Raw genomic sequence first — 24,123 nt, 5'->3', positions numbered from 1 at the left:
CGCCACAGAGAACAACAGGCGTTCGATGGTACAAATATCTAATCATTACAGTTCACTTCCAAAATTTGGATGGCAGCACTAAAAAAATCAAATAAATTACACACACCCACTTCCAGCACAATTCACTCGGTAACATATTGCCCACGTCTATAGACCGGAGTTGTGCTCGGTTTGAAAGTCTATTGACTTTGTATGAACAACGGAGGATGACATCATTTTTATTTCTTGGAAAAATATTTTGACTTTTTTACATATTTCATATTTTGATAACATTGCTGCCCAAGACCTTTGAATTTTTGTTAAGGATACTTTCTTAACCTTCGTAGCACAGCAAAATGCCGCGGCACACTGGTTGCAAATCCCAAATCCCCGCTTTATAGAAATTTATCTTGATGTTGTGGTTAAAGAAAAAAAAAAACCGAAACGAAACTATGCTGTGAAAAAGATGACGTCACTCTCAATTATAGATAGGCTGACCATACTTATTCGAGAAAAATACGGGAAAATACAGGACATTGCCAATTATCGCCAAAAATAATGCTAAAAATAAGCGAAGTCGCCACTCATGCTAAAATCACAGAAATGTCACCAATCGTGAAAATGAAGCACTACTACAAATTTCAGGAATTAAAAAAAAGAAAAAGACAAATGTGTCACACATTATGTGTGAGATTAATATTCTTGTTTGCAGTCGTAATTATCTTAATGTAATTTCTGAGTTGGAAAAATAATTTTAATCGTTGATTTGGAGCAGGGCCGCAATTAGGGGGTGCACGCTGGTCTGGTGTCCCGGGCGCTGTACTAGAGGGAGCGCACATTTCACTCTTTAATCTCTCCTTCAACATTATGAGGGGGCGCCAAAATGCATGCTTGCCAAAAACCGAGACATTTTTGAAAAAAAGTCGGACAGCCGAAAAAACATAACAAACCGGGACTGTCCCGAAAAATACGGGATGTATGGTCATCTGAGTTATAGACCAATTCGCACCATCAGGAATTCTACCTTGTGGGATACCCGAAAAGTAAAAAAACTTCCCCGCCCCCCCTTATTATCATTGAAGAATGAAGTATCACGCTAGTGTGAAGGGGAATTCCGAAGAAAGCCAACTTCTGGCTGCCAACAAGTTATAAACAAACGTTGACAAGTTATTAAAAGGGTGTTTGAATAAGACTTGTAGGGATATATTTTTTCTGTTTATTTTGAATTGTTAACTTGGTGACCATTTTAGCCAGCTGACTTGATTTTATGACAATGTCCGCAGCTGCACCATAACACGTGTTTGAAATTGAACTTCCAGTACTGCATTCATTTATGCTGCAGTAGATAATTTCTTCGATTTGTGATGATCAATTGATTTTTCCCTTTTCAGTCACCAAACTTTGATGATGCACGTGTCTTCAATCAAACACAAGCACCCGAGGTTTAAATAAGTGGAAATGTATTTTAGCTACCTTGTTATTCTATTTCAAGAGCATAGTATATTAATGATTAACTTTCCTTGGGATGAAAAAAATTAGCAGCCACATGGGTTACGATTCGTTTCCATGTTAAAAGCGTTTTTATTTTGAAATCTGTAGAAGTCCCCCTTGAATCATGTGTTCCAGTGAAATTACACCAATAGAGCTTAAAGATTTAGGTAACAAGTTTTTTGATGCTAGAAGTTATGAAGAAGCTGTCAAGTGTTACACTAAAGCCATAGTATGTGCTTAATTTTTTTTTTTAATTTGTTTGATGTTTGAATTTTTTTCATCACTTTTTTTTAATTATACAGATTATATACATTTTTAACTAGTCTTTCATGTAATGTTTGGTTTAATGGGATGTTTTGAAAAAAAGTCCTGATTCAGGTACAGATCCAGAGAGATGTTTGTCGGGAGAGGGGATTTATTGTGTAGGTTCATGCATTGCCTCTTCTGGATCTGCACCTGTCTTGCTTCAGAAACAAATTGGGAGAAGATGGTTTTTAACTGTGAAATTAACTTGTGTAAATATACCATATTTCGTAATAATACAGACCTTACAGAATTTTTAGTTGGAATGAAGTTGTAACTGTGGTGGAAATTATGTTTACATAAAAATGTAATGTAAAAAGATCAAATGAATATACAGGGAAACCTCGTTACGGTATTTGATATAACAATAAATCTCTATACAATATTTCTTTATATCGTGTTTGGAATTTCTTGTAGTCTAATGTTTAATTCCTCTTGATAAAATTATAGGCTATCTCTTATTAATGATAAATTTCTCTATAACAATATTTTTGAAGAGATTGTGAAGCTACAATGATAATTTTTCATATCTCACGGAAAATTGTCTTAGAATGAAAGAAAGGTGATAAAATTTGTGTAGCTCACAGATGGCAAAACCATAAATGGGCCTCTGACCTTTCACATATACAAAACAATTATCACTGTCCTTGTTTAGCCAATCCCCCCCCCCCCATCTTATTATCAAGGGGCAATATCACCAGGAGCGTCAGAAGATTTTCAGACTTGTAGGCGCTCAACTGAAGTTTTACATAGGAAACTGATTTCAAAATAAATTTTGGAGGTACTCTGATGTGTGATACATGTACCCAGCTCTAATGCCACTGAATATCACATTTTAAGCATTAAATTATCTACCTTCACAACATGTTGATATTTGTTACAGGTTGTGGCATTCCGCAAAGCAGTTTTCTCCATCAAAGGTGTAGTGTACCTAATTTTTTAAATGAATTCATGAAAAAATACCTCAAATAAATGAAAACTTAGATAATTAAGGTCTTACGGGTTTATGGAAATTTTCGCCTCTGACATTTCACTCCTGGCACGTTTTATTCCTGTTACCTTTTGCCTGCCCTTACCATGTGAGGGACAGCACGAATGACAAATTAAAGGGGTGAGTGACCATATGATTGATCAGATGAGTGCCTGAGTGGCACAGAGGTAACTGATGCTGCACAGAGCCCTTGGGACCAGGGCAGGGGCGTAGCCAGAAATTTCGTTCGGGGGGGACGACAAAGTGACAGAACAATGGATTTGGCCATCTTTTTCCCTTTTTTCGGTCATTTTCTCACATTTCGGGGGGGGGGGCAGACCCCCAAGTCCCCCCCCCCCCCCGCTACAGCCTTGGACCAGGGCCATTTTAAGAGCATCATGAGCCCAAGTGGTTTTTCTGAGGCCTTACCTGGTAAATTCTAGAAAATTTCAACCAAATCTCATTTTTGTGAGATCCCTGGGCCATACCTGGTTGGGCACATGCATTTAGCCAGCACTGCTTATGGAAACCTGTGCACTCTCCAGGGGCTCTGTGACCACTTAAGGAAAATAAAAAACTGTAAATCAAAAAATATATATAAATATTTTTAAATAGTAAAAATAAAATCATTAACTTTCAGGAATAATTAAAAAATAGGCCTGTGTGGAGCTGCCATAGAATTTTTTTTATTAAAAAGGTCTCTGTAAGTAAAAAAAGGTTGAGAACCGCTGCTCTAGACTGAATAGCCTATGCAGAAGCAAAAAAAAAAAGAAAAAGTTTTTATGTAAAATTTCAAACTCTGAACATACTGGACTGAATGATTTATACAAATACAACGCCACAACAGACAAAATGCCCAACGAGGTGGCTGATAAAAAGGTGCCCATAAAAATATGGTTGTCATATATTTCAAAAATACAGCAACCCAATTAAAAATGCAATTAACACAAATTATAAACAATATATACACATGATAAAATATTATACAACTCCCATAAAGAATACTTATGGTTGTCTTATTCTAAGAATAAATAGCTTCTCGATTTACCCCAACATGTTTATCGTATTTCTTTTTAAACGTGTCAATTGTGTTACAATTTACTACCACCGGGGGTAAACTATTCCATTTATTAACAACCCTATTAGAGAAAAATTCCCTGCGACACCAGTCTTGCATTGTCCCTCACCAATCGATACTGGTGTCCCCTTGTAAAAGCAGTCGATTGGCGGTGTACTAAAAGTTCATGGTCCATCCTATCCATCCCATTGAAAATTTTGAACACTTCGATCACATCTCCTCGACACCTGCGTTCATCTAATGTAAACATGTTCAAAAAATGAAGTCTCTCTTCATAACTCAAGCCCTGTGTGTCAATAAGGACACGCGTAGCTCTTCTCTGCACCCTTTCAACCAAGTCTATGTCCCTCTGTAGGTATGGTCTCCAAAACCTTACAGCATACTCCAGTCCAGGACGAACTAAGCCTCGAAAAAGCGGAAGAATAACTTTAGGAGAACGCGAAGAGACCTTTTTGAAAATGAGACCAAGCATTCTATTCGCTTTTTTGACCACCGCTGAACAATGTTCAGAAAACCTAAGTCGCTCGTCAATGAGAATTCCCAAATCGGTGACCCTAGTTGCATCCGGGATAGTGACACCATTCAACTCGTAAGAGAACCGTGGGTTGTTCAAATAAAAATGAGCGACCATGCACTTATCTACGCTAAACGTCAGGCTCCATTCATTTGCCCATGATGCAATTCTGTTTAAGTTGGTCTGGAGCAACTCCCTATCGCTTTCATTCCCGATTACCCCCATTAGCTTCACATCATCTGTGAATTTGCTAGTAATCCCATCAATACCCTGATCGAGTTTATCGATAAAAAGTGAAAAAAGTATGGGGCCAAGGACACTTCCCTGAGGAACTCCACTTGTGACGTCTGTCCAACCAGAGAATTCCCCGTTCACCATAACTCGTTGCGACATATCGCTTAACCACGATTCTATTCAATTCAGCAAGTTGCCCCCTATTCCAATCTCGTGTAAACGTGATTATTTGCAGTTACCTGCAATTACCTGTTATTGGCAGAGAAACTTGCAATTAAAAAAAAAAAAAAAATGTGATCTTCATGCACTCCCCAAGAGATCCATAAGATCTGTCCAGGAAATTTGTTAGAGTTAATAGGCATCAAAGAACCAGGATTCGAACCCAGACTTGCACAATCAGAGGCTAGTTCCCCTAACCAGTAGACTGCCAGGTGACAATTTTAGATGCATTTCATGTCTGGGAACACAGCAGCGAGTTTTCGGGGTTATTTTACTGGTGCAACTTATACGCCAGGAGAGGCACCAAAATAGTCTTGCATGAATAATAATGAACTATTAGATAAAACCCCTGAAACTGCAGTCGATCCGCTAATGACTTAAAGATTTGAACATTTTTAAGTTCAAGTTCTCATTATGTAGAACTTTACTTACTCTTAAATTTGTAATTTTTTTATTGATTTAGTATTTATCATATTGGTTAGGAAGGATTTCTTTTATTAATGTGTGGGTCTCACCCAGACACAACCCGTAGACCTCATGACAAGTAGATCTTTTTGCAATTTGTGAGAGTTAGTATGCAAATTGGTAGGCAGAAATTTTTAGCTGGTAGAGAGGGCCCTTCAGGAAAATCAGTTTGTCAAAGGGCCCCATGATGCTGTTGAAAAGACTCAAGCTAACTTTATAGAAATTACACAAAATCACATTCCAAAAACTCAGCATCAATGTGATCTCTAGTTTGCAATATCATCAGTTTTTCTGCATTTGTGCCATCCTTTTGATGAATATCTTCAACTGTAAAATTTTCAGATTTTCTGCCGGATGCTTGATGCTGGAAAAACATTTTGACAACTTTTTGTGGTGCCCTTTTTCTTCTTTCCCATAGCACGTGCTTATTTTGCTTAATGGTTAATCTGGCCTTGATGACAGTATGTGACTGTATGAGAGACCAAGTGAGTGTGCTCACTGCAGTCCAGTAATCCAGCGGGTTTTCTTCAGGCATAGAACAGGAAAACATGTCACTGTATGTCTGTGCAGAAGTTTATATTTGAATAATCTTTTTTTAATTGACTTCCAATAATCCAGCAATTTTGATAATTTGGCACACCCTGGATAAATATATGCCAGATTAGCGAAATCAGGGCTGTAACTGGTGGGGAGCAGACGGGTCTGGTGCCCCAGGCACTGGACCAGAGGGGGCATGAATTTCACTCTTTAACCCCTCCTTCCATATTATAAGGGGGCGCCAAAATGCACGCTTGCCCCAACTGACCCTGCATCTAGTTGCGGCCCTAAGCGAGAGTCTACTGCACAATGTTTTGGGAAATACTTATATTTCTTTTGAATAACTAATCAAAGACCTATAAGCACTGATCTCAGTTGGGAGGGTTGGTTTCCAATGGTGGCAACATTGTTGTCAGGTGGTGATAGACTTGAAAGTCGGGTGGGGCGCAGTAGCCCAGGTCTATAAGATACTCGCCTAAAGTACCAAAGGATGTTTAGAGGTGTCGTGAGTTCGATACCTGGTTTGTCCTTGTCGGAAAACTTTTCTGACACAGGGGTACAACAAACGACATGACAGCAGAAAAAATTGCTACCGCAGGGAGTCCCCCATCAAGGGGTTGGCGCGCCAACATCTCGATGAGTATAAAAACAAGCCTGCTGTTCGGAATCGGCAACAAATTGTAGGTCCCGGTCTAATTAGCCCTCAGAAAATTACCGTGGTGCGACAAAAATGATCAGAATGATCAAATGAAAGTCAGGGGACGTAATGATGATAATGTCAATTCAATGCATATATGCATATACATTAGATCAGTCAGTACAATGTAAAAAGATCAAATGAATATACAGGGAAATGTCGTTACTATGATATTTGATATAATACAACTAATTTTCCATAATTATGGTCACCGCCAACCCGACGACTTTTATTTCGCTCTAATCAATCGCAGCAGTCAATTCAAGATGAAAAAAGATGAAGACCAACAATGTTCTCTCAAAATTCAAAAATAAAACACCAGACAGCAGTTTCAAGTCTAATACAGCTCCCTCATCAATGGAAATAGCCTTTTCTAGTACAGGCCACTTTCTGAAATCAAAGCATGTGGACAGATTGGAAGCCGACATATGATGGGACACAGACAAAGAATGCATACAATTATAAACAAATGCAATTTATTACATGAATCAATTTAATGTGTGGTAACCAATAGAAGTATGCTGGTAAATGTGAAAGACTATAAAAAAGCAGTACTCAAAACATTTAACAAAATTTGTTATTTAATGCAGTTGTGTGTTAAAGGATTTCCAAAACAAGCAATTACCGATGTGGCGGTCACTTTGTCAATTTTGACATTTTTAAAAAGTTGCCATGTTGACGCTGACCACGCTTATGGAAAATTAACCTCAGTCGACTCCGCTGGAACTCCTAGAGAAAATATATTTTAACGGTACCTTATATAGGTTCTGCCATTGACATGGGGGGCAGGGGAATGCTCCCATATTTCTGCCCGGGATTGCTATAGAGGTGTCATGTAATAAGACCAGAAATTTTCTCTTCTATTATACAACAGGTTGGTTACATACCTACGTTGCCTCAGAGCAAATGGACTTCCCATTACATGCATTTGCTGATGCATAGAACAATGACTATTATGTGAGAACCATCCAACATAGTATGGTCACAATATTTCAAAACAGAAGCAGTGAAACTGAATATAAATTCAATGTGTGAGAAGTTTGTAGCTCTACAGTCTCACCAAGAACTCTAAGTTTGCTGGTCTTTTTTCCTTACAAAACAAGAATATTTACAAAAGCCTTCAACGAAAAACATTCAATCTGTTGAACAACTATACTGCCTTGTTATTACATTAAATTATTCAGTCACCAGTCTGTGCTTCTGTCATCATTGCTCTTGTAGTGGGAGAGGAAAATCCATTTTCTCTGAGGTAGTATAGACTGTATGCGACTAACCTGTGTTGTAAATGGAATTGAATCACCAGTTATGGTAGTAATTTTTATTATATTCTTTCAAAAATTCTATCAATATATCTGAATTTTGTAAATGTCTTGCCCAAATTGATATTATCTATAATTCATCCACCCCACAGCCTCATGATAAATTATTTAATATTGTAGAGGTTCTTTATATTCATGTGTATTAGGGTAGCAGTTAATTTTTATTTAAATTTTATATAATTATAGTAAAAGCTCTATTTTGTGGACACTGGCGGGACAAAAAAAATTTGTCAGTAAAAGAGGGGTGACTTTTAACGGGGTGTTTAAAATGCATACTTTAATTATTCCGTAAAAGAGAGGTAACTGCATTTGAGAGGTGTCCGATAAGAGGGGTTTCACTGTATATATATCATTAGTAAATTTTGCTTCTTTCATGATCAAACCCATATAAATTGAAGTGTTTATGTTCACACAGGCAAAAGATCCTCAGGTGCCAACTTTTCTAACAAATCGAGCTCTCTGTTATTTAAAACTTCAAGAATGGGATCTAGCATGCCATGATTGTCGTCAAGCCATAGAAATGGACTCTAAATCAATAAAAGGGCATTTTTTCTATGGTCAGGCGCTTTTGGAACTAGAGAACTATGATGAAGCTATAAAATATTTACAAAGAGGTAAGAAAATAATCTATACCTTAAAACTTCTTTATAGGGTTCTCGAGCCTGTAATTTTGAAATGCAACTGGTGCATTGAAAGGTTCCAATCCTTGTCATAAAGTTTAGTGTATATATATCATCAGAATTACATTGATTTAGGAAACGCATCACTTTTTATGTTTGTGGCACTGTTGAAAATTTTAAATACCTGTTAGCACTCCTGGCTGATCCTAAGGTTCTTCTGGCACCCTAAAGTGCTATGATAAACTAATTGGGAACCACAGCCCTAAATGACTGTTAAATATAATTTTATACTTAAAATATCTGATGGGAGTACCATGGCACACCCTTTGAAAATCACTGATCAAGTGTACACATACTCAACCTCTAGCTTGTGAATCCATCTGATGAGGTCCATGATCATACACATGAAAATTAATAAAAATTGAAAGACATGGTGGCTCAGGTTGATAAGATACTCAATTATATTCAGAGGTGTAGCAAGTTCAATACCTGATTTGTCCTTGTCAGAATCTTTCCTGACTCTGAGGTACAACAGAAATGGTGTAAATATAACTGTAGAACATTGCTACTGCAGGAATTTCCCTTCAGCAAGAAAAATGTGGGGAAAAAATTTTGAACTTGCTGTTTGCATTTGGCAATAACCTGTAGGTCCTGGTATAATTAACCATGGTGTGTAGAAAATGGCCTTGGTGTAACAAAAATTATCAAATAAAAAGTTGAATATTTTAATAAGTGAACTGTGACAAATAGAATGAATTCAAAACCCTAATTATTTTATTTCCAGAAGTGCAACTACAAATTACAACATTGATTTTCAAAATACCACTGGGTTACAGACTGAATGCCATCTGATGTTTAATAATTTCTATTGCGGATGCACGAACACTTATGAAAATTACAACAAAGTCCAATGGGGATGTAACAACGATTCTGATTGTTGTTTGATGTACACATGCTGATCAAAATACTGTAACCCTTTATTTTATGTATGTTGGGAAACAACAATAAATCAATGTGATACAGTAGAAACTCAATTAACCGAGCAGTGGAAAAACCAGATAAGAAAATTTTAATTTCATGTTAAGCTTTTCCCTATCCATGTTGTTTTTTTTTTCATTAGTAAACGTAAAGATTTGTGAAAATGGCAATAAAAACAAACATTTCCATTTCTTAGAATTGTATTTCTTCATTCTTTTACAGAAAATTTCCTTCCCCATACTCGGGTCTATCTCAATGCATTGAAACAACAGACCCATATGCATATATACAACCTAAGAACTGAACATTGCCCTGAGGCAATCAGCATTTGAAGATTTAGCCAATTACAGGTGATGCTTGGGAAAAGCTCATGCATGGGTGTTGGTTGAAATGCATTGCTTTTTTTTTACATTTGAAAGACAAGGCACAAGGATTCGGCCATCAGTAAAGCCCTGTGTAATATTAGTGTGGCTACGTAACTGTGTAAAAGTGTAATTTTTTTATTAGTTTTTTTACGCATGGATAATATATATACACTGGATAGTCATTTTAAATGCTGACAATACATAAATACGTTTTTTTGCAATTTTGTTATTTTAAATTAGTTTTTCCCACTCCCTGCAGTTTAACTGCTTTTCAGTTATCCGTGTTCCCCACCATTAGCCAGGATAATTGAGGTTTTAATGTTAGTTAAATTTTTTACAGCAGATCTAATAAAAAGTGCTAAATGTGATACATGATACAATGAGGTGCTGTGTGAGGAGGGTATACTTTCATTTTATTATAGCTCACATTCTTTAAAATGTTAAGAATTTTTGATCTAGTTAAAATGTAAAGCTTTCTTTTTTTTATTTGAATAAAACACTTTCCAAACTTGATAAATTTTATTGACAACTTATGAACAATTTGAGGTACGTCAGGATAAGTGATTCATAATTTTTTTTTTCAGCTAGTGATTTGGCTATGGAACAACATAGAGACTTTGGAGATGAGATCCCAAGTCAGTTGAGGATTGCAAAAAAACGACGTTGGACTGTGATAGAAGAACAGAGAATAAGCCAAGAGATAGAGCTTCAATCTTATTTAAACAAATTAATCAATGATGACAGGGAAAGGTAAATATGATATGTGACCAAAAAAAAGAAAGGATTAAAAAATAAAAATATCTGATTGATAACATAAGTTCGGTGGTTTTATAGTTATTTCGAATTCCCTAATTTTTTTTATGTATTATAAAAATCAATACTTTCATCACCTGAAAAATTCATCTTCATTATGTTACTTTTTTTGTCACAAAAACTTTGATACATATTTTTTATTTAGTTGAGTTGTTTTTGTTTTTAGATGGACAATTTTTCTCTATTAAGTTTTGTCAGTTTAATCTGTATTGCGGTCATATTGGAAACAATTGAAACGATTTTCCACAAGTATACTTCTGTAACAGAGTTTTTAATGATTGATTGTGACTTCATTTAGGGTTATATTTTTTGTACACACAATACTCAAAATACGAGTGTAATATGTATATACACTCATTGTTGCTTTGTTATATTCATTTCATATGATTGCATGGTCTTATAACATAGATCAGGGGTGCTCAAACTCTGCTGTGGTGCCCTGGTGCACGTCCGACCTATGTTGGGCACAGCGGAGTGGTGACCTTGGCAAAGGTTTTTGAAAATATCCTCCTTTGTTAAACAGCTCTGGGGAGCCGGTGGAGCTCGCGAATAAGCATTGAATAGGGAACAGGGATGCCGTGGGTGGAAAAAGTTTGATAACCCCTGACCTAGATTGATAAGTTATGATTGATTGGCAGATTATAATGTACCAAAATAAACAAAAACCAGTTAATTCCAGTTAGAACTTTGCCTGATTAGAGGTGTCATAGCAAACCTTGCTGACAGGAACCTGAAGCAGGGGGTCTGTCCAACTAAAATTTGTTTCCATTTTCCAGATCTTTTAGGAAATTCTGGATCTAAAAAACAAGTTCTTTACAGAATTCTGGATTAGAAAAATAGGCCTTTCACAAAATAGTGAATGTGAAAGGCAGCATTTCACAAACTATCAGAATCTAAAATGGGCTATAAATGAAAAAGAATATATGTATTCAGCCACAAATGAAAAAAATGTGTGCATGAGAATGGTTTAAAAAAAAGCAGACATTTCAAACTAAAACTTGTATTTAAAAATTGATTTGTGATGACCCTGTCAGAACAGCTCCTGGGAAAGGTTAAGAAGCCATCTCTTTCAAAGGCTGGTTTTCTACTGAGGGCTTTGGAGAGAGAGGTTTTACTGTACTTTTTTAATGTATATGCATGTAATTTTTAAAAAGTTCAAAAAGTATAACTTAATTTTTTTCTGGAAATCACATTCATTAGCAGAAGCATGATTCCCAATAGATTTCTATGGGAAATTATTTAATTTATTTATAATTATCAAAAGCTTTCTAAACGAGAGTTACAGATAGCCCATATCTGGAAACTGATTCAGAGATGGAAATGAGTTGATTGAGCTTGTCACACTAATTCTGGTGATTAATGTTATGAAAATTTATAAAAAAACCATGGCAGCTGTGTTATGTCAACACGTGCATCTATATCTACTGAAATATTCATTAGCCGAATCCATATTTGTTAGCTGAGTATGAAAAACTGTAAAAACCATTTTTTAGCTGAAAAATTTATAAATTGAATTACACTGTTTAGCTGAGGTATCACTGTAATATTTTTCTTTTAGACAAATATCAAAAGAGTTGGAAAAAAATTGCTCGACTGAAAATGAGAAAATACAGAAAATTGTGAGTTTTTATTTTTTTTTAACACTAATTTTTTAGCATTATCTTATAAAAATTTTTAAATATCTGATAATTTTATTTAAAAGAAGTTAAGATTACATTCAATACATGTAGGCCTATAAATATTGTAAATATTGATAAGTCTGATCTCTGTTTGTGATGAACTTTGCAGTAAAATACTTAATGTGTGTGTGTTATAGCGAAAGTATCTTAGAAATATCTTTTATATCTTTGTAAGAATTGGTACTGGGCCAATAAGATACGGCAGAGCCTGGGTCATGTCTGATCTGTCTGTGCCAATAAGATACTCAGCTACTGTATTAAAGAATGCTCAGAAGTGTCATAGATGCAGTACCTGATTCGTCGTTGTCAGAATCTTTCCTGACACAGAATTTGAGATGTATGATTTTTGTGAATGCATCTGAAAAGTCATGAGAAAAAATTTGAACTTCATAAATTACTTGCCTAATCATCTAGGTATCTCCCATCCCTGAAGCAGAATATGCTGAAATCTGTGATGTATGTCGCAGAACAATCAATGCTATTGCAGGACAATCTGGAAGAATTTTAAGAAAAATTTAAACACTATTATGGTAATTTTTACTGTTGAACATTTTCCAGTCAGCCAAGGGCATGTTGCAAAACAATGCAAAACATTCCGCTTTGGGTGTTTCCCATTGGAAATTATGGCTGTTGCCTATCAGAAGTTTTAATGTTTCATTTTTAATTAAACGTTTCCTAATCCATTAGAATAGAATTCTGAAGGGGACAGTGAGAACCAAATCAGGCAATGCTTTGCTTCATCATGAGCAAACCTATTTCCAACAAAAAATTAGACCAAAAAAAAAATAAAAGTATGTTGGGGGAAACATCTGGGGAGGATAAAAAGCAATTAAAGCAAAATTATTTCCCTATACACACCAAATAGTTCCCTATACTAGTTTTTTGCTGCAGCTGTACAGCAATATGTGGTTTAGCATAGTTCTGGCAAGGGGAACAACTCCATGACTATGAAGTAGTACTGGGTTGATAAGATACTCACCTACTATACAAAATGATGCTCAAAAGCATCTCCAGTCTAATACCAATTCGTTCTTGACAGATTCTTTCCTGACACAGAGCTAGAGGTACTTGTATAAATTTTTGTGAGGGCAGTTGGCACAAATGTCCAAATTTATTTTCAAGAATGGCTACATTATCAAATGTAACATAGTTGTTACCATTGATTGTTAAATAGTAAGTTTTCAGCAATTTAGGGCACCAAAGAAAAGCCTGGTAGGTGCCATGGTAAGGTGCGGATCGCCCCCCCCCCACCAAATAGCAGAATAATATGGGAAAAATTGATCTAGTCAGTGAAATGCATGGCAATATCCAACGAACCTACACAATAAATTGAGTCTTCCAACTCATTGTTCTGGATCCATGCCTGGCAATGGGTTGGAGAATCCTACAGTACATATTATAGCCTACATAGCTGTAGGCTTCTACGTCATCAAAGTTCTTGAGCTTTCTTATGCTGAATGAGTTTTTTTTCCTCAAGTATTTCATGATTGTTATGTAAAAATGGGATTGTGCTATAAACATTTTATAAAACTTGATAAATACAACCAAAAATAATCAGTTACATTCACTTAAATGTAGCCAATAAGCTTATTGGTTGAATTCTTCAAGTTTTATAACAATTTTTTATGGAACTTTTATAGTGTAAAGCCGGGATTACACTATAAAAGTTTGATAAAAGATCTTTTACAAAACTTAAAAAACAACCAATATGCCTATTGGTTACATAGCGCTTATTGGTTGTATTTTTCAAGTTGTATAAAAGAAGTTTTACATAACTTTTATAGTGTAATCCCTGCCCAAGTCAAATATTTGCTCTTAAGTTGAAATTCATGCATTTCTAAGAATTTTTCTGATATGGATTTTTTTGGGTTTTCTAAATAATTTTTCTTAAGTTTTCTAATTCTTGCTTTTAGGATAGATATCAGGCTGAATTAAATCAGTTATTTGATAAAGTGGATGAAAGGAGAATGGTATTTTGCACATTTATATATATTTCATTTTACTTATTCCGATGTTTCAATATTCTGTGTGCAGACTCTGAAGATCAGTTAGTTATACTGATTGAATGATTATATAAACATGTGAAATCCTAGTTTTACATGTTTATAAGTTATTTAGCATAAGTTCCGCACCTGTTTTGATGGTTAAATTCAAGAGATCAGATGTAAACTGTTGGTCCTGTCTAACTATCCCATCAGAGTACAAAAAAAAAAAATTATGTTGTATTAAAACAAACAAAATTATCAAAGTGTGAAAATATTATAATATAAATGAATAACTACTAAAACAAAGTTATTTAAAGTGCTTGTTTTCCTGGATGGTAGTACAAAGTGATAGGAATATCATAGTTTAATAGGAATTTGTGAACCCCATTTGAAATTATATGTCACATAAGAACTTTTGCACCTCAGGTGAAAGAAACTATTTTTCTCTTAAATAGCTTTGGTAAGAATTATACTTCTAATTTTTTAATCTGCAGATGCAACTCAGCAATCTGGAAAATTTTGTCAGTTTTTTTTTTTTCCCAAAATCACTTTTTGCATTTTTTTAAAAAGTGTTTTTACATTACAATCACTGATTATATTTTTTTCATATCACTTTTTATTGTTTGAAAATGACAAAAATTTTCTGAAATATCTTTATTTCTAAATTTGGAACCGAAGTGCACTTCTGTTTGCATTTGATGGATATGGACATTCTGCAATCACTACAAAAGCAAAATATGAATAAATATAGATCTCAAAGAGACTTCTTACAACTTTAGATATGAAAATTTATAAAATGGGTGAAACTTAATCCAAAATAACCAAGGTCCAAAGTATTCTGAATCAAATTTTCTACTGTACATTAATGAAGTGAAGTCTGTTCAAAGTATCTATTGCTTATTAAGAATATATGGTTTGTTAGTCAAAGTTGTTTTTCCCATCTGGTATGAAACTACAGCTCTCTTCCCTTAGTCATCATCAAAACTTCTTTAATTGGTAAACATATTTCATGAAAGCTTTGCATATGAGAACTAATCTTTTTGTGATAATGTTTAAACAGCTCAACCCTCTCGGCAGCATTTTTAAGAAGGCGAGATATCTTGTCAGTCTTTTATTTTCACAATGACAAGTCTAGATGATTTGTCAAGTTGATTTCTCAATGGGATGCATTTTCTCATTCCCCTTACTTTGCACCTGCTAAAACTTGAAAGAAACCTTAGTCGCACATAAAAAAATATGGCATTTTCAGGAGTTGGGATGATTTCTGCATGTCGCTTAAAGGTTCAAGTTTTGTTTGAGGGCGAAAAAATAGTGTTTTCTCAGAATGTGAAAGAAAATGAGGAGAGCACCCGATAAAATGCACAATAATTATTTTTATTAAAAAATTTCTCTAATAATTTGAAAATTTTCTGAGTTAACAAAACTAATTCAAATTATTTACAGCTTACAAAATATAATACTTGTGTTTTTTTCTTAGAAAAGAGATGTTCCTGATTACTTGTGTGGAAAAATTAGTTTTGATATATTGCACGATCCAGTTATTACTCCTAGTGGCATTACTTATGATCGTAAAGATATTGAAGAACACTTGCAGGTATTTTGACATGAATAAATTGATACGTATAAATACATACTGCTGTTACTACTAACTATTCAATAGTACATGCAGCCTTAGCGCTAAATAGTTTTTTACTGCATTCCTCCAAAAATTCATTTTTCTTACCAAATATTGATTAAGGTAAGTGACAAGCTGGAAGAATGGTGTCAGTTGACATATGTTGCCTCCTGAAATACTCAGGTTATGTTTTTACTATGATTTTTGGATCCAAACATTTCCAATATTTTTTTGCATCCCCTATAAGAAAAAAAATCTCAGGAAAACTGAATTGCTCAAGAGACAAATAAGAATTTGTGTTCCTTTGTTTCGAAATGTTTGAACAGTTTTACTTTGGTTGAAGCATGGTAGGAGGAATTTTTATTCAACAAACTTTTTTACATTTAATGATATTTTTACAAGCTTCAACCCTTAAACTGTTTAATTATCTGTAAGTGATCGACACAATATTGCAGGTCTTGATAAAAAATTGAAGTTTCCAAAACAGTTGTTGGGACTTAAAAATTAAGTGTTGCAACAAACACACATTTGCATTTTTATAATAATTCAATAAATATGTGTTTCAAACTATTTTTATCTTGAATGAAAAAAAAAGTATGCAGTTAAGTTAAAAACATTTTTTTTGTTGTGTTGCTAAAATATTAAAAGGTTCAATGTTCATCCCTGCCCTCAGGATTTTTTTTTTAATATCAAGCTTATATATAGATCAGTAAAACATTTTAAAGTGCAATTGAATGTTCATCATTATAATACTTTTCACTTCATATCCTATCAGAAGCATCAAAGTGTTTTTTTAGACCTGTAGATGCTCAGGTTATGTATTTTAGATTCTGAATTTTTTTAGGTGGTGCTTGAACTATGTTAAAAAATATTGAGTACCCGCAGCACTGATGCCACTGCTTTCTATTTTGGTAGTTTCTGTGCAAATAGAGATACCCCAAATTTATTTCTCTTGTACTTATGGGTTAAGAGTATGAGGTTAAGTTTTTATCTTGGTTGTTATGGAAAGGACAGTTCTGCTTTTGAGGCAAGTGTTATGGTTTGCTCATTTTAGAACAAAGTTTTCAACTTGATTTTTCATATTGGAATAGTAACTGAGGGGATTAATCAATTTTTTAATGTGTTACTACTTTACCTCTTGTCTAATTATATTGCATGCAGCATATAGGAAGAATATTCAATGTATGAGAATAACTCTCATTGTTAAACATCTTTATTTCACAAACACCATTTTTAAATTAAAAACATATGAAACAGAGTACAATATATATATATATTCCTCTTTTTATACTTTTCCAGTGTAGAAAAGAGTGGCAGGTGAGTGGAGGTGATGTAAGGAAGAGAGAATACACACTCACAGGTTTATAGAACATTAATAGATATACGTCACAAATGTTTTTGCAGAAACTTTTCCCCCTCTCTTCAATTTGCTTGTCGGGGCTAAATCTTCTGAAAATTACATATTTTTTTAAATCAAAATACACCTCTACTCAAATAATAAGTGTTGCACTAATTTTTATATTAAAGTTGAACCTCTCTAAACTAGTCTTTATAACAGATCTATCTCTTAAACCAGCCTTAAAAAATTGTTTCTTACTTAATTTAGTGATCTTACATTATTAAACAAAACTATAAAACAAAATCTGGTGCTTCTCAAGTCCAAAGGCTATCAGATTTTTGAATGTTAACCGGTATGATATTCAATGAAGTATCTTACACATTGATAATACATACACAATTTTGCACTGATTTAAATTTATTTGATAAACTAGATTTTCTCTAAACTGGCTTACTTTTGGTCACAGGTTAGTTGAAAGATGCTCTTCTGTATTACACAACTTTGACTCAAAGTTCCAAGCAATATTCAAATGTGACTACTACTTTGATTAGATATATATATTAAAAAGGGGTTTGTTCTTTTACGCTACCAACAAATTTTGTTTACGAGCGTGGACAATTTGTATATTTCTAAAGCATTTTAATTAATGCACAACAAATATTGTATATTGATAGCTGGATCATGTTTTTGTGTTTGTAATCTTAATTAGGAAAAACCATGCTGGAGTTTTGTCATGTGCATGTAGATAAAGTGTCAAATTTTTTTATTTTTAGAGGGTTGGCCATTTTGATCCTGTTACTCGCACTCCTTTGACAACTGATCAGTTGATTCCAAATCTAGCTTTGAAAGAAGTTGTTGATGCATTTCTGGCAGAAAATGAATGGGCAGTTGATTATTAATACACACTGTAGAGCCTCAGTCGTCCAAGTTCCACTTTGAAGTTTTTTTATTCATCACTCTTTAAAAAGATTTTTTTTTCATCAGTATGATAGAAATTTTTGTTTATTACTATTATTTTTTTTTTTGCGAAATTTTATTGATAACTATAAGTAGCCTCTATGAGGTTTATGTTTTTATTTACTTCAATTCAGAATTGCAGTTATATTTTGAAATTTCTTCTCAATTTTCAATGAAGCAAGTCCAAATAAATTATTTGCACTACCCCTGTGCACTATAATTATTTTGCATGAAATAGAAATTATGCTTTGTGACTTATTATTAAATGGTAACAATTTGCTTACCAATTTGTAGTTTTTAATTTTTCAATACTGTTTTATATATTTTGAAAGCAAGGTAAAACTAAATTGTTCTTTCTACAAATGAGTTAAATTCTCATACTCAAGATTAGAGACTTTTATTTCCATATCAAATTTTAATCAGTGATTAAGGGGATAAAAAGAAAATAAGTGTCAAATTATATGAATAGAGAATATTCAAATCTCAATTGTTTTTGTCACATAAACTTGAGAAATTTACTCAGGAATAGTGAATTTTGTGATTTCATTACATGTAATTTTGCATAAAATTATATGGGGGAAATAAGGAAACAAAATTGGTCATGCATATAAATCCTGTTTTATTTTAAAATAGTCGATATTTTTTCTAATTGATTCAAATACAAGGCCGCAACAGGCAAAATGCCCAACGAGATAGCTGAGAAAAAGATGCCCATAACAAATATGGATGTCATTTCTGAAATACAGCAACCTAATTAAAAATAAAATTATAAAAACTAAGGAACTATATACAGTAAAACCTGTCTTTAATGGAACCTGCAAGTGGAAACCTGTCTTCAATGGAAAAAAAAATCATTTTCTCGTGATTTCGATGCCAAAATACACATAAAAAAACCTGGATTAAATGGAACCTGTCTAATGCAGAAACGGAAAGGAAAAATTTTACGGAAAATTTCACACCAAGTGTTTGGTGAGTAATAGACCAAAGGATCATACAAAACGTTAAAGTGTTCCACCGAAAAGTTTTAAGCAATCTATACTTGCAAATGTGAGTTTTACATCATCCCCCCCTCAGATTAGCAAAAATGGTTTCTGTACTTGATGCTGTGGTACTATATGTAGTAAAGCAGTTGCTTTCTGAAATTCTTCAAAATTTCTTGGATAAGCAGGCTTTTCCACAGGAGAAATCAGTGTAGGGGTTAAACTTCCAGATGATATGCAAGACTTACGAAACTGTGCAAGCTATGTGCATTCCGTGATCGCAAGGCTGAGCAGGGTCGAAATAAATTAGAGGCAAGGTGGGCATTTGCTATGGTGGCAAAATTTAGGGGTGGAAAATTTTAGGTGGGAACAAAAACACCATTATAAAATCATCAAATTCTAGTGGTAGGGACCACAAAAAAATCATGTTGCTCTTTCCCTTACAAAATTCTGAGTTATGACCCTGATGCTGAGGTTTACGTAAACATAGACGATAATGTACAAATTGAACATGACACGAAAGATATCAGACTTTTATACATATGCTGTCAAAACTTAAATACAGTATTTAGTGATTATAAACTAATTATTTATTTTATCTATTTTTAAATTATTTACTTTATTAATTAATAATTGATAAATAATTGAATAAATCATAATTGATTAATTTATTTTAATTTTATTTCAATCACACGAGATCATTACATTATTTTTAAACATTATATCAACTGAACCTTTATTAATCGGAATCCTATGTTTAAGGGGGAAAAATCTTGGTCCCTTGCGATTCCTTTGAAGACAGGTTTTACTATATATATAATACAATACCCATAAAAATATTTATGGTTGTCTTATCTAAGTATGGATAGCTTCTCTTGATTTTCCCCTACATGTTTATCATATTTTTTTAAACGTGTCAATTGTGTTCAAATTTACTACCTGGGAGGTAATCTATTCTATTTATTAACAACCCTATCAGATAAAAATTCCCTGTAACATTTTAAAATGTTGATTTTTTTTCTACCGTAAAATTAGGTTTTTGACTTACCAAATTTGATTTGCAATTTCTAAAATATAATATATAATTTTTTCCTCTGCTGCCAATTTTGTGTTTTGTTTACTCCATCATGAAGGTTTAATCCTATGTATGAACGACCCATGAGACAACTGTTATTTATTTTCCTACCCTATATCTTTTGAACTCGCACAAATACTTGCTATATGAGAATTTTTGATGATGAAAAAAACATTGTATATGTTAAGATAAAAATTTATGAATTTAATTACTTTATTCTTATTTATAAGGCTAAAACTGGTTTTGAACTAATTGGCATAGTAAATTTGTTTTATAGAGAGCTGGAAAATGTTCCTAGATTTTCAATTCTGGAAGCACAATATTCTAAGTCATGAGCACATTTTTTTTTATGAAATTGGAAATATTTGAGTTACTACTAATGTAACCCTTTCAGTACTGATAGTACTTTAAAGTGCCACCAACTTTTTAACTGTAACATCTGTGACATAGGTGTTTTTGGGTGTTGGTATTTTCAAGAATTTTTTTAAATTTTTTTTTGTTGTATTTAGGCCTTAATTAAAACTACCAAGAGCAATCTAATGACCTACCAAAAATTTTTCATGATAATTATTTCATTTTTCATAATGTGGTACTGAAAGGGTTTAATTTTCATAGAAAAATATTTCTTACTTTTTTTTTTGAGATGTATTAAAGATTACACTGCAAAAAATATTATCCTGTATACATGATAAATACATTCAACCTACTGAGGAGCAAATTGCTTTTTAGATCACCAAAATATTCCAGAAATTACCATCGCACAATTTGTTTTTTCAGATATTCACAAATATTTTGTTTTCATTTTCTACAAATTTACAATTAACACCACAAATTACCAGAATTATATTTTTTAAAACTCTTCCAGTATCCTTATATAACTACACTTAAGTAAAGGAAGCTTGCATATTTGGGATAATGCTTCATAAGCCACAAAAAAAGCAGATTATATGTATTCAGCTTTCATAAATGATGAAGTGTTACCATCTTTCCATGTCATTGAAATGAATAATAGTTTATTTAAATTAAATGCATATAATATCAAACTTTTCATTCACAAAATTAAGTTCTCATCTTTGTGATTCTTTATCTGTATTACTTAGTGGAAACAAGTCGAACTGTTTTCTGCTTCCCTCTGTTTTCATGCGTGCATTTGCTATCATAAATTGTGTTTCTGAGTATGCATCAAAGATTCAATTTAAAAAAACCAGTTGTTTGCATTGATAGTTTTTTTACAGTAAATGTAATCATAATAAAGGAAAATTCTTATAAACAGTTGATCTTTCATAGAAGCCAAATCCTTAATCTTGAGTTTATGAATTTATCTAAATGTAGACAAGAAATGCCTAAAAATACTCAGTGTTGTCTAACATGATAGACACAATTTCAAAAGAGTGTTATGAAGCGATTGTATTGACTTGTTGAATTTTATTGTTGAAATGTGATTTGTGAGTTTATATTATAGTGAGTTCATTTATTTATGGTGAAATTTTCATATATTGCAAGTCAATGTATAATTTACTTCATGCTGTGAAAATATATTGATGGCTGTATAAGTTTTCATATATAAAGTTTACACACAGTTTTTTTTTTTTGTTCGTCTGTGTGCTCATATATTCTAATTTACTGAAGCCTATTCCATAAATAATCAAAAATCTAATGACAAAAAACCCTAGTCACAGGAAATACATTCTGCAAAATTTTGTGTGCTATGACAACTGGCATATAGAATAACACTTAGAATAACATTATACATTCTTAACTGATGTTAGGTCGTGAAATTATTCATTTTTTTAGTCACATTTATTGAAAAATTATAAAAAAAACCCTATATATTTAGCCAGGTCCAGATGACAATGCAGTGCCATACTGAGCTCAACAAAACCTATTTTGGTGGAGTGGCTCAGCACAGTGTGCATGAATGGGTCAATTTCTTTGATGCAGGAAACATGATGGGTGTCGTTCAATACTCAATATTACAGTTTGCTGTTAAAATCTTTGCACTATACTGGGTGAGGCTGTTTTTGGGCTGATAAAAAGTTTTCTGTTGTCAAATTAAAAACTTGTTCATGCCATCAGCTCCAGTTTTGTTAAAAATCAATACTTTTAGATGGGGTGATAATTGCAAGTGTAAGTAAGCAAAACAGTATGCAAGCATGTGAATGATAAAGTGACTTCAACACAGGTGTACTTGCAGGAGTGGAGGGGAGTGAGTTGGATGAAAAGTTGTCAAGAAAATTAGGAGAGGATCTCAAATTCGTTAATATGCCTCTGGACAAAACCTTGCGTTTGGTTGAGAATTGTTTTAGATTTAAGTCTCATTAACGGCCGTATTCACCGACACAGTTTAAACTACAATCGTAAGTGAAAGGAGGTGAGATCAAAACGGATTGGTTAAATTCAGGATTTTAACCAACCTGCGATTATAGTTTAAACCGTGTCGGTGTGAATACGGCCGTAAATTACACATTTTCAAGACAAGGGAGAAATTGCCAGAAAGATTTCAATTTTGGAAAATCATTTATTTCTCAATTTTTGCGAATGTAAATTAATTTGAATCGAATATTTTTACCCACTTCGAACAATCGTTTGGATTAAGTTTAGAGGGGGGGGGGGGGTAACACGGAATTTAAAAGCATTATTGAAAGAAAAAAAAGTAAAATCTTCAAATTTTCTTTAACCATCCTGTTGTTCTTGTTTGGGGAAGTAGGTTTTCGAGTGGTAATTTCCGTTCCCGAAAATTCGGTGGGGAAAATTGCTATTTTAACCTAGTTAATCCACCAATTTTGTGAAATAATAAATATGCTTGTTTATTTTTTATCCAAGAACAAGTAAATATTTTACAGTAATTTCGGTTTGAATGGGAGGGAGCAGACTCGGACATTCTTGCAAAATAAAGTTGGGATGGCCCGCAAAACAGAAAAAAATGGACGCCCGGGAAATACGGGACCTTATTGAATAAAATGTATTGAAGTTGCTTTCCACACACACAGTCGACCCTTGGTTTACGAGTGTCTTAGTTTGCGAACAACAAAAAAATGATTCGGTTTACGAACAAGCAAAACAGCCTAAAACAATCCCAAAGGAAACAGTTTAGAAGTCCGAGATAATATTTTGATAGAATTTCGTTGAATTATATTTCATTAGAGTATAATTCCTGTCACCAAATACCGCTCTTATCCGGCCCATGGATCAGCCAGTGCTGTCTTAACGCATGGGGGCACCCCAGGAGAAGAGGGCTCACAAAAATCATAACTGGTCGAAATTTTCGCAAATTTATCAGGTAGGGCCTCAGAAAAATCACTTGGCCCGGGGGCCCATGAGACAGTCCTGGGATCAGCAGGTCATTTTAAGCTTTACGAAGCTCTGAAGGAAAGAACTTTTTCAAAGATGTTTTTCAGTAATATCTGGCATAGAACTTAAGGTATTTAACTTCTGGAATAATTATTTTATCCTAAAATTGCATAGTTCTTATTTACAAAACTTGGCAGCAAGTATCTTGCAACGAATCATTAATTTGGCTTGGGGTATAATTTGTGGCCAGATAGGAGATATGATTCATATTCACGAAACCAGACTTTGCCTTGGCATCGTTTGCATTATTTTCATCTCTCGAATAATGGTAATTTTTTTCATTGTTGGTTTGATCATAATTGATTATGCATAAGAGCTGCTTTGTAAAAATTCACACTAGAAAATCTTCGGAGTTCCAGGAACAGATTAATTCCTATGGGGAAAATTATTTCGGTTTACGAACTGACTTCAGTAATTCGCTCTGTTAAGTTCGTAAACGGAGGGTTGACTGTATATAGAATGATTCCGTGTTTCTCTCCGTATTTTACTGGCGAACCGTTGATCCTAGAAGCTTGTAAAAAAAGTACCCAAATAACGCCAAAAACTCAGATACGTCATTC

General features: G+C 33.6%; 1 protein-coding gene across 2 annotated transcripts; it reads left to right on the top strand.

Moving 5' to 3' along the window:
• Window positions 1-1,047: 1,047 nt before the first annotated feature.
• Window positions 1,048-18,913, top strand: STUB1 (STIP1 homology and U-box containing protein 1). 2 transcript variants are annotated; one of them, XM_089239740.1, is made up of 7 exons: window positions 1,048-1,699; window positions 8,222-8,420; window positions 10,354-10,519; window positions 12,141-12,201; window positions 14,175-14,231; window positions 15,724-15,840; window positions 17,974-18,913. In XM_089239740.1, the coding sequence occupies exons 1-7, from the start codon at window positions 1,595-1,597 to the stop codon at window positions 18,097-18,099; spliced, it is 831 nt and encodes a 276-aa protein (XP_089095866.1). In that variant the 5' UTR covers window positions 1,048-1,594; the 3' UTR covers window positions 18,100-18,913. The 2 variants fall into 2 exon arrangements, with proteins under 2 accessions (XP_089095866.1, XP_089095867.1); XM_089239741.1 differs by lacking the exon at window positions 14,175-14,231 and having other exon boundaries at window positions 1,240-1,699; window positions 17,974-18,193.
• The last annotated feature ends 5,210 nt before the right edge of the window (window positions 18,914-24,123 follow it).

The sequence above is a fragment of the Pholcus phalangioides genome, unplaced genomic scaffold (assembly GCF_987345545.1).
Source record: "Pholcus phalangioides strain wild (caught in Gottingen) unplaced genomic scaffold, Ppha-v1.0 ptg000011l_1, whole genome shotgun sequence".
Classification (NCBI taxonomy): Eukaryota; Metazoa; Arthropoda; class Arachnida; order Araneae; family Pholcidae; genus Pholcus; species Pholcus phalangioides.
This window is presented reverse-complemented; position numbering and strand designations above follow the sequence as displayed.